We start from the raw sequence: 13655 nt of genomic DNA, 5'->3' as shown, positions 1-13655 counted from the left end.
GGGTAATTGAATAACCCGTACCTGTAAATTAATCTTCAATTAAGTTCAAAGTGGGGGAAAAAATCAGACTGTCCCTTTTCAAGTTAATTGTATTAAGTGGAATTAATGGTGGTGTTTTCTACTGAAACTTGTAACTTCTGTTCTCCAGTTCCTGTTTGGATTTTCAAGAAAGATACTCTCATTTTAAATTTATCTAATAACCAGCATGACCTTCACAATGTATATGAACACTGTTTTTAAATCCTTAAATCCTGCAACGAATTATGAAAGGTCCTTTACCTTCTCTACTTGTTAAATCCTGCACTGATTTTTAAAAAGAAAGTCCTTCTCTACTTCAAAGTATCATTATGGGATAGGTTACTAACTTCTTCATGCATTAAAAGCATGCAGTTGTACTTTCTTCCAATAAGACTTTTTGACTTTTTATATTTATATTTCATTTATTGATGAACAAAGCATAATTATTTGACACTCTGGTACATGAATATATGTACTGGAACTAATGACTCTTTTCACCTATAAAATAAACTCTTACCCATGTTCAGCCGTATAACTAAACCCCATTAAGCTATGTATTTGTTTGTGTACTACTACTATCTTTCCAATCTTGCTAACTGAGATCTTTATCTATGTCCAATGAATATTAGTTTGATATTTGTAGTGTGTGTTGATGTTTGCTAATTATGTGTGATTTAGTCTGTTATGTAAAATGTAATATCTTCACTGATTAGGGGCCATTTATTTCATTTTAATTGATACAGCTAAAACCCCAGAATTACATATGCTCTACATAGTAGTAGAGAGGATGTGAAATTAATAAAATATTAAGAAGTTACTGTTTATTTGCTAACATTTAATGTGGACATTTGTCAACACCTACGTAACTTGTTTTGCCGATTTATATTCTCAGACATATTCCCACCATTTTCCATTTCTATTTAGTTCTCAAACAAATCTTTTGGAAAATTATTGCTTGTTGTGGTGTTCGGACGATTTTTGCTGCTGCAGCCAGGACAAGTCTTCATTTTCTTTATATTCTCTGTAAATATTATATTTTTTATTTCTGTCATATTTTATTTATTCAGAAAACTGAAGAGAGAGGAGAATTTAGTTGTGGTTGGGTTTTATTGCCATTAATAGATGACACTGGTGTACCAATAGCAAATAAGTAAGTTCAGCATTCATTATCATAGAATAACGTTAACAAGCAAGTCAGGATTACCAATGAGACAGGAGGGGCAACCACACACCATACTGGCAATGGCACATTAATAGGTTCATCAACAGAAGGTTCATAGGAATCAGGAATATTTGTTTAGCCTAAACTTTGTGGAATTATCAATAAGGCCCTTTTGCACCAAAAGATTTGTTAGAATTATTACTTGGGACACCCAAATTACCCTAAAATTTATATGCATTTTATACGCCTAATATGGCCTATAGAAATTGTTTCACCATAAAACTTACGTTCTAACTACTTCTAACAATTAATTTTCAATGGAATTGCCTATGATAGACAAAATAGTTCTCTTTCAACCCCCAATCCAAAATTTCTTGTTTCCTTTTATTGAGTTCCTTTTGATTATGTTTGTTAAAATTATAAAATGATATATTTACAGAAACTATGATCTATATGTACATGGTGGTACACCATACGAAAGAGATGTTGAAGTTGATCCTAGTATTAGTAGAAGAGGTAATTATTTATTACATGTAGTTACATCTATTATGAGGTCTATATAGTTACATTAATATATAAGTTACAACAATGTCTATTTTTACTGAATTTTTATGTACAAAAACAGAAAACCGAAACCAACTAATTTATAAAATATAAGCGTTATGCTACAGATAGATTTGTCAATTTGACAAGCTTTGGTATGATTTTGGAAAAAGTGTAAGGTTGCCTGATACATCAACGTTATTCTCTTGCTTTAATCATAAACTCCTTCAACTCCCTGTTATGCTACTAAAAAGGATTTATGATGTTTTATTACAGCAAGTAGTAATGCCCTGGTATCATTAATATCTGGTAATAAACAACCTCGTATTACAGTTAGAGTAGGATTACCATCTAAAGATCAAAAACTACAACTTGAGTAAGTTCTTTTTACATTTTAATCACTTTCTGGTGTGCCTTTTGAAGAAATTGTCTTTGGACTTTTTTCAAATTTGTGAGAGAGAGAGAGAGAGCGAGAGAAATGGGGTTTAACGTCCACTCGACACAAACAAGGTCATTTTGGGACTAACATATGGTTCAATTTTATTTCAATAATTCGCTTGCGCGTAGGGGTCTTTAGCAGTGGGAGGAAACCGGAGGCCTCGGAGAAAACCCAGAGGTTGGACAGGCGACCCTACTCCTTGTCACGTATAACCAGGGATTCGAAAACCACGCCAGTTGACTCAATGACAGGCCTTATGATACAGCGCGCACTTGCTTACCATTTGGCCATCCAACCCCCCTTCAAATTTGTATTGTTTGCTCTATTCCTTTATTTAAATTTGGGGTGTGTATATGTTTAGCAGTATTACAACACTTTCGAAAATCATATATCATATATCATGTTTCATTTTTTTTATTATTTATTTGCAGCCTTTTACCTGAAACATTAGTGGGTGATATGTGTTTATTAAATCATTATAGCTTCTATAGACAAATATTAGCTGATTCACTTATTATAAACAGATTAGACCTAGATTCTACTGGTGAGTTAACTGTCTAGTACTACTAGGTTTCTTTATATAGTCACTTAACTGGTCATTCAGCTAAAGGGAGAGAGAGAGAAATGGGGTTTAATGGCCACTCAACACAAACCAGGTCATTTTGGGACTAACATATGGTTCAGTTTTATTTCAATAATTCGCTAGATGTCTTTTAGTAGTTTTACGAAACCGGAGAACCCACAGGAAAAACAATAAAGTTATACAGGCGACCCTACTCCTTGTCACAAGCAAACTGAGATTCGAAACCACTTCACTCCACTTGACTCAATGACAGACCTGACAATGAAAAGTGCACATGTAATACCATTAGACCATCCATCCTCCCTCCGCTGACAGTATGTTTCAGAATTTACAAACTTCACTTTGCACTTTTAACACCATATTCCTGAAGCAATGGCCTGAGAAATCCCTCTCTAGTCATTGCTGTATTTAGACTGAAAACTTGAGTCTTTGACTAAGTGAGCGTGTCCATTCTCATTGTCCAATCAAATCTCTCCTGAGTGAAATATAGGGAATTTTCACGACTTAACCAGGGTGTTCTAGTGTTTATTAGTGCTGATTTCAAGAAAATTTTTACCCTTGGATACATCGGGAACAAACATCGAAACTTGCATATGTAAATTTGGCCATCGCTGTCGTATTTCTATCCAGTATGTTGAACACAATATGTAACATGACAGCCCTTCTCTCTGATCTGCTGTGTGGGCCAAGAGATGATAACAAGATTCCATGTCTGCGGCGATTACTAAATGTTTACATTGTAGCTATTTTGGATAGCCTTGTTTATCACAAAATTAGTTTCTCTGCAATATTCTGTTATGTACTAGTTAATTGAGCGTAATACATTTCGCACGTTCTGAGGTAATGTAGCCGCATTTGTCACCAGACACTTTCACCGGTAACATATTTAGAGCTCTGGTTAATCCTGATTGATTTTGTTACGTTGTTATGTACTAGTTGTTGTTCGGACAGAAATTTGCACCAAGTATGGCAGTGTTTGAGTGGGATTAGGTCTAATATGCAAGGAGTATGTTTTAACACATGAAATCTTTCTCTTTTGTTTCCACATATAATTAAAGATATATGTAATTAAAACTCTTTCTCATGTATTTCAGAACCTATTCATAGTCCATTTTTAAATCTGTTCCCACAAGTAGGAGATCAACCTGATTTAATGAGTTTATTTAGGGTAAGTTTTATTTTTTGGCTACATATATTTATATACAATAGATGCACCTGCATGAAGTTTTCAGTTTTAACTTTAAACCATTCAAACCTAAGGGAAGGACCATTTAATAAAAACAGAGGGTCCTTTACATCTCAAATTCATCAAGGGGGGTTGGGTGGCCGAATGGTTAGCACGTGTGCATTGCATCATAAGGTCTGTCATTGAGTTTCCTCCCACTGCTAAAGACCCCTACCCGCAAGTGAATTAATGAAATAAAATTGAACCATATGTTAGTCCCAAAATGATCTAGTTTGTGTCAAGTGGACGTTAAACTCCATTTCTCTCTCTCTCTCTCTCTCTCAACTTTATCAAAAACAGATTTGATATCAACATTGTCTTAATCTGCAGATGTAACAATTTTTATGTAGGAACAACCGAGTCTCAAAATTGTGGTAATCAACATTTTCAAAGATTTTATTTGTGTTTGTTTGGCTTTTTTCGCAGGAAAGTTGGGTTACAAAATTAAAAACAGTTAAAAGGGCAGAAAAGGTTAGTATCTTATCTTTAGTTTTTGAAAGCTAGATGTTAGATTGTCATGTGATGTGAATCTGGTCCTAAAAAGCTAGTTGTTAGATTGTCATGTGAATCTGGCCCTGGAAAGCTAGATGTTAGATAGTCATGTGAATCTGGCCTTAAAATCACAATATTTTTAGTTATTTGAATCACAAGTTTTAGCACATTTTATCTACCAAGTTCAAAGGGTACTTTTTATTTTAGTCAAGAATCAGTGTTGAAATATTTATAAGTGAAAAGCAGTTAAAATTTTCAGTTTGGTGCTTCCACTGCTTTTAAAGCAAATTATCTTCCCTCACTCTTTAAACAGTTTTATTAGATAGTAATAGTAGTTATATCTAGATAATGTTTTATTTTTAATAGAGTTACAAGTATTTTATTCACTGGCAGACATTTAAAAATAGACAAAGATTTTGTGTAACAATGCTTCATCAAAAATAAAACATTCAAAACTGAGGAGGATTCAAATTTGACAGTTATAATATAATTGATAGATTTTTCCAATGTTGGTACTTTTATTTATAAATTTGTATTTACTGTTTTTAAGTCTCGTGTGTGTAATGTGGGAGAATATTTTCTGCTGGTATCTACTTATAAATTACCTTTACTTTATTTGTTAATTGTATTGATGATGTTGGTCCTTTTGTTGATGATGTTGGTCATTTTATTGATGATGTTGGTTATTTTATTGAATTTAGACATAATTTATTCTTTTTCTTTGAAGAATTTACTTTTATTCGTTTTGATGTTAATGAAGTATTTTTTAAAAAATTTATTGCAAATCTGTTTACTTATAATGTTCAATTGATATTTCAGCCAAGTTTCTTCTTTAATTTAAGTAAATTGGTAATAATTTTTTTTATATAAACATCTGCATATCTTATATAGTTCATATGGTATGATAAATTTTGTACTGTAATTATAGCAATTTGTACATGTGCTACTATAATACATTATATTGTGTTAATGTCATCAGAATGACTGTAGTTCTAGGCTGACAATTATTCGTCATAATATTCATATTTCAATTGAAGACATTTATAAGGTTAGGCTCATGCAGCTAATAGTATTGGCTTCACTTGGACATTGGATTTATTGTGTCTCGCCTTTCAAAGAAAGCAGGGGACTATTAAAATGGGTTCGTCCATCCGTTTGTCTGTCTGTATGTCTGTCCGTCACACTTTTTGGGACACAATAAAACTCTTTCTAATTGAGCTAGAATGTTCAAACTTGGTGTAGGTGTTTATTAGGTCGATGCCTTGATGGAGTTCGAAGGGTAAGCAGAGATAAGCAATTTGATTAGTTGATGCTTTGGGACAGGATAACTTCTAATTAAGCGAGAGTGATGAAACTTGGTGTATAGTTTCATCACATCAATACCTTGACTAAGTTCGATAATGAACATTTTTTGCCGTTTGGTAAGCAGAGTGATAAGCAATTTGGTTGGTCGAGACTTTGAAACACAATAACTTTCTTTCTAATTGAGGTAGAATGTTCAAGCTTGGTGAAGGCGTCCATTAGGTGAATGCCTTGATGGAGTTCGATGATGAACATTGTCTGCTTACAGTAAGCGGAGATAAGCAATTTGATTGGTTGATGCTTCTGGGCACGATAACTTTGGTTATAATTAAGCGAGAGCTATGAAACTGAGTATAGATTCATTACATCATTACTTTGACTAAGTTTGATGAGAATTTTCTGCTTTGGCTAAGGAGCGATAAGCAATTTTTTGGGTCAAGACTTTGGAACATAACTCTGCTTTTTATTCAGGTAGAATGTTTAAACTTGATGTTGATGTTCATTAGGCGAATGTCTTGACTGAGTTCAATGATTAACAATTCCTGCTAAAGCTAAGCAGAGAGTGATATTAGAGTAAAGTTGATAATCAGTTTGATTGCTTGATACTTTTAAAAAAGATAAACGTGAAATTAATTAACATGTGTCATCTATTTATTTTGGGGTGCTGCGGGGAACATCAGTCTCACTGTTGACTTGTTATTATAGGCATATTTTACAAGTTTCTAATCTCATCCATTAAATTTTGACATTTTTGGCTTTATCTTATCCCGAACTGCTTGATGGATTTCAACCAAACCTGGTTCTACTAATTTATATATGTTGACATGAAGTTGATTGAGCCTACAAGGGACAATTTAAACATTTTCTCACATTTTTCAAACTGTTTCATGGAATGTGTTTATTTGTTGAAATGAAGTAAATCAACCCATTAGTTGTTAGGTGAGTCACATTTTCACTCTCTTTTGACTTCTCCTAAACTTCTTGATGGATTTTAATTAAATTAGATAGGGGTGGTGCTTCTTCAATTTTATCTGTCTTTTGGAAATTATTTTACCTCTCTTAATCTATGTGATGTATTTCATTCAAATTTGGTAAGTTTCTTGATTCCAGTATGGGTAAAACTTCAAATCTTTATTGATAGATGTAATTCAAAATTTTAAATTCTGATTCCTTAGACGAAAATGGATCAAATTAGTAGGATATCATGAGTTAAGTAGTGTTTTCATAGATTTGAGGTCAGTCTTATTAGTTACCTAAAGCCAACATTTTTACACAAATAAACATCTGGGGCCGGTTGCTCAAAACTTAGTTATCTTGCAAATGTGTTGTTTGTAACATCTGTTACATTATCTGGCAGCTAACAGACTGATTAAAGTTAATCCTCTTTGGTCATTGGCTGAATTTTAAATTCTTTAATTGGATGTACATGGACATGTATAACAACATCATAGAAGTTAGTATTATTAAGAAACTGAAGAAAGTGGGATAACTGTGCGGTCTGTTCACGAAAATTGATTAAAGACAAAAAGATAACTAGAATTTACTACATAAAACAATATACGAAAATGTATAGAATACTATAGTATTTTCCTATAGAAATTTTAGCATAAATCTGTAGGAAAAATATAGAAAATCCAGCAAAACAAATGTTGCTATACATTAACATTTCTTAAACAACCAATGTCAATTTAAATCTTGTCAAACAAACATTTTCAAAACCATTCTCATACAAATGTTACATGTTTCCATGCATCTTAAATTTTGAAGGCTGTTGCTTCAAATTATTATAAGTTTACTCATGTGATTCACAAGGCAGTATATGCTTACTTCTTCTGGTACACCAGATACAACTTGTCAGTTGTCACTGGGCTTAATATCAGTGAGGAAGATAGTTATAATGGCAGCTTTATGTAGCTAACAACTTCATTTTAAATTAGCAAGAGGAGCATGTTTGTGTACTGTTACATTTTTTTTAAGATTTGTATTGTCTGTTATATTTCTTTTTTGTGCAGTTTTCCTGCATTTCTAATCATGCATCTGTTTTTCATATTTTATTGCATGATGTCTGCTTTATAGAAAGTAGTAAGTAATTACCGGTAGAAATGTCTGTATTGCAATTCACAAGCTTTATCTTTGTTTTGCTCATATTCGGCACTAATGAATAATCAATTACATGACAATTAACAAATTTCCACAAGAGATTTCATTGATTTTGCACTCATATAACAAATGTCAAATGTTGAAAAGTCTTTTGAATTGGTTCATTATTGCTTAACATAACGATCTTACATCAATTTGGATGATGTAAAACATAGTTTGGATTACGTAAAAGCTATGTGCTGCTTGCCTTGAAGGGTTCTGCTTTTAACTTACTTTAGGTTAGCAAAAAGCATGTAAATTCTTGCTTTCTATCGTTTCATTATTTATCATCAAATAAGCATTATGTAGCCAAAATTAGAATTTTTTTCAACCAACCCAAGATTTTACAGGATTGGTTAAAAGCACAGTATTCTAACCTAATGGGCAAATACAGGCTTTCAGACTAGGCACAATAAAATGTAGTCTTATTAAAAAGCAAAATTATTGAAATTGTTCAATCCTAACATGTTATACTAGTTATAGCTATCTTAAGTTTCCATTATTTTCTACTAATTTCATACCACCCTGTTCGGAATTTTGAATATTATTCACTGTGTCTTGATGTCCGATTGGGCATATTCCCGGTCGGACAATTTTGGGCGTTTGGAAAAAAGATTCGGACAAGTCCAGAATATACGGGCAAAATCCCATCACTGACCCTGTACATCAAGTTTAAGATGCCATCTAACCTGTGTTTTAGATGACTATCAAAAGAACACTTTTAAGGCCTAAATTTTCTTACATTTAAATATTAACATTGTTATCTTTTGCCGAGCAGTGACCTATAGTGAATTTATACTCTCAGGCTATATACAAATTAAATACTAAATGTGAATGTTTCAGTCCAAAACATTGAAATAATAGCCAAAATTAGAAGGGGTTATCTAGCTCTGATAAGGTATTTTAATGATTATTTACCTGTTCTTGATGAACTGATTGATTGTACATCTTTGGAAAAAAATCAGCAGATCTTCGGATAGTTCCATGGGACTAGGATAAATATTTTGTTGGGGAAACTACCAGTAACCAGTTTTGTTCACTAAAATATATGCAGGATGTCTTCAAAGAGCAACATTTTAAAATTTTAGCATACAGTACCAATGTGTGAATTCCAGCTACTCTCCCGCCCCACCTTTGCAGTTGCCACACATTGAGCCAAGATCATTTTCAAACTGACACATGGACATTGACAAATCTAGGTCAGAAAGAAAGATAATGTGATTATAGATCAACATAATACCATATTTTATTTTGTATCTCAGATGTAACAGCCTAGGGCATACTGTAGAAACTGTTCTATAAATGTTCTATGTTTATAGCAGTTACTTTGGGGCGTTACTATTTTATCACTGCTTTCTTCGATTATAGAACAGCCTCAAGCATTTTCCAAGTCTGTATATTGATTTGTGTTGTGTGAATTACAATAACTAATTATAATTCTAATATTATTATGTTTTTCTCTAATGTGTTTTGTAGCATGTAAAGTTTGATGTGTGCTGATTTTATTTTCTATGTGGTGCTGTAGTGCATGCCATGAATTTTTAAATTTTTCTAACTTGCCCTGTCAATTTTATGCAGGGTTACTATCCCAGGCACCAAAACCTTTAATGCGATCTATGTGTAAAATATAAGATCTTATTTCCAGATGTTATCAGGATTGTTCAGTTAGTCCTAAAGATTAAATGTATATCGAAATTCAGAATCATCTATCTGTGCAGTTGTTGTCCCAGGCCCAGAAATCCTGAGAAAGCTACTGTTGATGGGGGTTTTGGAGGCCGAGTGATCTTAGACTTGTGCTTCAGATCATAAAGGTCTGTTCTTGAGTCAAGTGGTGTGGTTTCAATCTCAGGCTTGAACTTGACAAGGGGTAGGATTGCCTGTCGAACCACATGAGTTTTCACAGGGCCTTCCAGTTTTCTCCCACTGGTAAAGACCCATCCACGAAATCCAGTTATTGAAATAAACTGTACCTTAGTCGCAAAATGACCTGGTTTAAGTTCAGTGGACATTATGCCCCATTTTTCTCACACTCTCCATTTAAAGTGATTTAGATTTTATTCTGGAGACTTAACGTTTTCAGGTTCAGATAATCCCCCATTATCCCATGTTGTGGTCCACTCTAATGCAAATAACAAAATACTCTATTAGTATAGTATTAAGTGCAGGGCGACTGCACCACACATAATTTGCACAAAAACAAATCTATGGACAAGACACAATAAGCAGAAATCACAAACAAATGAACATTTCAAATTAAGTGAATGGATCCGGGGGCTAGCTGTAAGCATCCACTGCGCTGTACAGTCCCGAGCGTATAGTGATACAGACTTCACTCAAAATTGAAAACAATCATGAATATAACCCTGATTGGTGGGAAAACATGAATGAAATGTTGTTTATTTTGTTGGGGGGTCAGGTGTTCGATCCCTGCTTTGGCTGAGAAATTTTTATCCAGATTTTCCAGCGTGGTTCCCCCTTGTCAGTGATGCAGGACGGAGCGCCTGACAAGGACAGCTATCTAGTCGTTCAGATAGGATGAAAAACCGAGGTCCTGTGTACACATTGGCATGCACGTAAAAGATCCCTTGACAGTTGGAATTCGATATAAGCGTAGGCCATAGTGCCGCTGTCCGGGCAAAATTACCCTCATAGCACACTGTATGGCGTATGCCCGTCTTCATTAACCCAGTTCTGAGCAGAAGAGTAGGACATTAAACTGCATTTCATTTCATTTCATTTCAGTTTATTTTGTTGACTACTTTAGGATTTGCTTAAAATAAGTTAGTAATTGACCATCAATGGAATGAAAATAAAGGCTATATGGATTTTTTAATCACAGCTTTAATTATAAATTCATTCATTTTTATGTCCTGGTAATCATGGAGACAGAGATATAAGTTTTATGGTTACTTGAATATTGTATAGAATGAGAAACATATCAACTAAAGATAAATAAATGTATAGTAGATCATGTTGATATTTATTTAATTCAGAGAGATAGTGAAGCTATGAAGAGAATGTTTCAAGATGTATTTTTGGAATCTGTTTATCCTGTTATTAGTTCCAGTAATTTAGTAGCTTATAAAACAGGCAATACAGAAATTGAAATGGTAAATATGTTTTAATGGTTAAAATGAGTATCAGTACTCACAATCACAGGGTTTAATCCCCAATTCATTTGAATAGAGGATTGTATGAGGGTGGGGGGGGGGTGGAAAAACTCATCTGCTTTGGATCTTAAGGTCTAACATTGAGTTAATAAGTGCCAAGGTTTTGATCTCATGCTTGTATATGATAAAGAACAGGGATTCCAGTTTCCTCCCAATGTTAAAGCCAATTATTGAAATAAAATTGTAGGCTACCATTTTAAACTCTGAACCAATATTTTTTTTATTTTTACAGAAAAGAAAGAATGCTATACAGAAAATAGTTCAAGTTAAGAGAGAGAGAAAGAGTGCTTTAGCAGTTCTATTAGCATCCGATATTGTTTATACTCCATTTGAAATGTCTGAAGTAACATTTAATGTTATTGGGCCACACAGTTTATCAGAAAAATTGGTGTAAGTTAATGTATTTTAATAATGAAACTTTTTATATTTATATAGAACCATGGGTCATAGAACAATCTGAGTGAGCAGTTACCAAAGTAAACCAATATAATTATAACTCTTGTGCATTGTGACTGACAACCAAGTTTGAAATGGTATATTTCTGTTCTTTCTTTCTGACATGAAATGATATTCAGTCAAGTCTTGCTAATCTTTTTCAGTCCAATTCCAGTAGAAGCATGAAATATCAAATGGAATTTAAAAAGCCGAAAGAGACCTACATAGATATTAAACAAATCCTGTTACATTTTATTTAGTGATCTTTTTATTTTAAAATATTGATTTATCTTAATTTATTTTAATTTTAAAATATTGATTTATTTTAATTTTAAAATATTGATTTATTTTAATTTTAAAATATTGATTTATTTTAAAATCAATACTCTTTTTAATCATCCGCATTTTAATGTGATTGTGTATTATTGTTTAATATTGACATTTTCTATGATTACAATAGTTCAAGTTGACAATCAAAATGATGCTCTCTGGGCCTACACAATGATCTCGTATGTTTTTTATCAACCTACCAGCTGGTGTGTCACTGTCAACAGTACTGACCTTTATACTTTTTAAAATAATGTACTTGTATGCTGTTAAATTTGAGCACATTTGTTAAAATTAATCACATACTTTTTCTGGCCATTTGTATTAATTTTGAAGGTTCTTAGTATCAGAATGTTGAACAGTTAATTGATCTGGTTCTTATAGGGTATGACCAAGTCGAGCGTAGATGTAAAGAAGAATATTTAAAATTGAGTAAATCAGTTTCATTTTCTGATGCTAATATAGTTGTATAAAATATAAAGTAATTGTATTACTGTCTTTTCTGAGACATATACTTGTCACTTTTTTAAAAGGTAGGCCTATCTGTCAAGTCTCTGATCATTCTCATTCCCGTCCAAAATTCTCAATATCTGTGATTTGTAAGTCTACTGTATGTAATATGTATGTAATATGTTTTATTTATTTATATTTTTACATTAAAATGAAATATGTAGTTAACAAAAATAATAATAATAGAAAATAAATTGTACTTTATAACATGTACCTTATATTTTTGTGAGTTTCTTGTGGAAGAATTGAAGGGACGAAAAATTAGCATTTGGCTACTAACAACATGTAGAAGACCAAACTTGATCCTTCAAAAGGTTAAAGGGGCTAAATCGCTAATATTTGGGATCTAGAAATTGACACAAATGGGTCACAACGCATATAATAATGTAATATGAATGTATATAAACTGATTTACATTCAATAGTTTCTGTTTTTACTCTAATTTCTAATCAGTTATGTTCGGCGAAATACGCCAGAAGTCTCAATCGAATGGAAATCTCTAGCATCTGGTTATTCCAGTCTACACCGATAGTATTTATTGCGCATGCTCTCCAGATAAGAATATGATGTCACCGTTTGACATGACTTGTTGAATATGCTTATCCTGGTTTTCCGAGTTCTTGTTACAAATTGCGCTGAAACGCATTATGGTACACGATTCGTGTACCAATGGTAAAATATTTATTTTGTCTTAAATATTGGATATCAGAAGCCCATCTTTTCCCGGTAAGATCACAAAATCAATGTTGATTTAAATTGGCAAATAAATGAAATGAAATAGAGTTTAACGTCCTACTGTTCTGCTCCTAACCTGGGCTAATGTAGTCCAGCTCTGAACGTAGGTGTCGACTGTAAAGAGACCTACGTTCAGAGCTGGGCTAATGAAGACGGGCATACGCCATAAATTGGCAAATAATTCGCGTTTTGAATTTTGAAGATTTTGGATGATATTGAGTTAGAGACCTAGCTACTTTAAATAGCTTCAGTAATACTGTGTCATTTATACATACTACGTACACCGGCCTTCAAAAATAAGAAATGCATTTCATTTGGGGTCGATAGCCTAACTAATGAGGTTCACTTTTTTTACGGTCATCAGTGGCATAGTGAACAATACGAGATATTCAGATTTCACTTTTATTTTCGAACAAAAAGATTTGATATTGATTGATAGATAAAAGATACCGGTAATGTTTATCTTATAACACTAATGTCTGATGTCAGTGATGACTAGAAAATGTTCATTTCAATTCAATAATAATGGCTTTAAAATGGAGTTACATCCCTTACACCTATAATTTTAGAATGTA

At 32.9% G+C, this 13655-nt stretch overlaps 1 protein-coding gene across 4 annotated transcripts in view; it reads left to right on the top strand.

The window, feature by feature from the left end:
* LOC126822008 (nephrocystin-1) overlaps positions 1–12556 on the top strand; it is a 28033-nt gene extending 15477 nt beyond the window's left edge. For 3 of the 4 annotated variants that reach the window (XM_050550725.2, XM_050550723.2, XM_050550722.2), the window contains 10 exons: positions 1086–1168; positions 1620–1696; positions 2000–2099; positions 2594–2706; positions 3840–3913; positions 4397–4441; positions 5282–5311; positions 10897–11013; positions 11306–11463; positions 11673–12556. In XM_050550725.2, coding sequence (XP_050406682.1) covers positions 1086–1168; positions 1620–1696; positions 2000–2099; positions 2594–2706; positions 3840–3913; positions 4397–4441; positions 5282–5311; positions 10897–11013; positions 11306–11463; positions 11673–11694 — 819 coding nt within the window. In that variant the 3' untranslated portion in view covers positions 11695–12556. The remainder of the gene's footprint in view (positions 1–1085; positions 1169–1619; positions 1697–1999; positions 2100–2593; positions 2707–3839; positions 3914–4396; positions 4442–5281; positions 5312–10896; positions 11014–11305; positions 11464–11672) is intronic. The other variant, XM_050550724.2, reaches the window with a different exon arrangement.
* The last annotated feature ends 1099 nt before the right edge of the window (positions 12557–13655 follow it).

Source organism: Patella vulgata, chromosome 5 (genome assembly GCF_932274485.2).
Source record: "Patella vulgata chromosome 5, xgPatVulg1.2, whole genome shotgun sequence".
NCBI lineage: Eukaryota > Metazoa > Mollusca > Gastropoda > Patellidae > Patella > Patella vulgata.
Note: the sequence above shows the minus strand (reverse complement) of the source record. Positions and strands in the feature narration are given on the sequence as shown.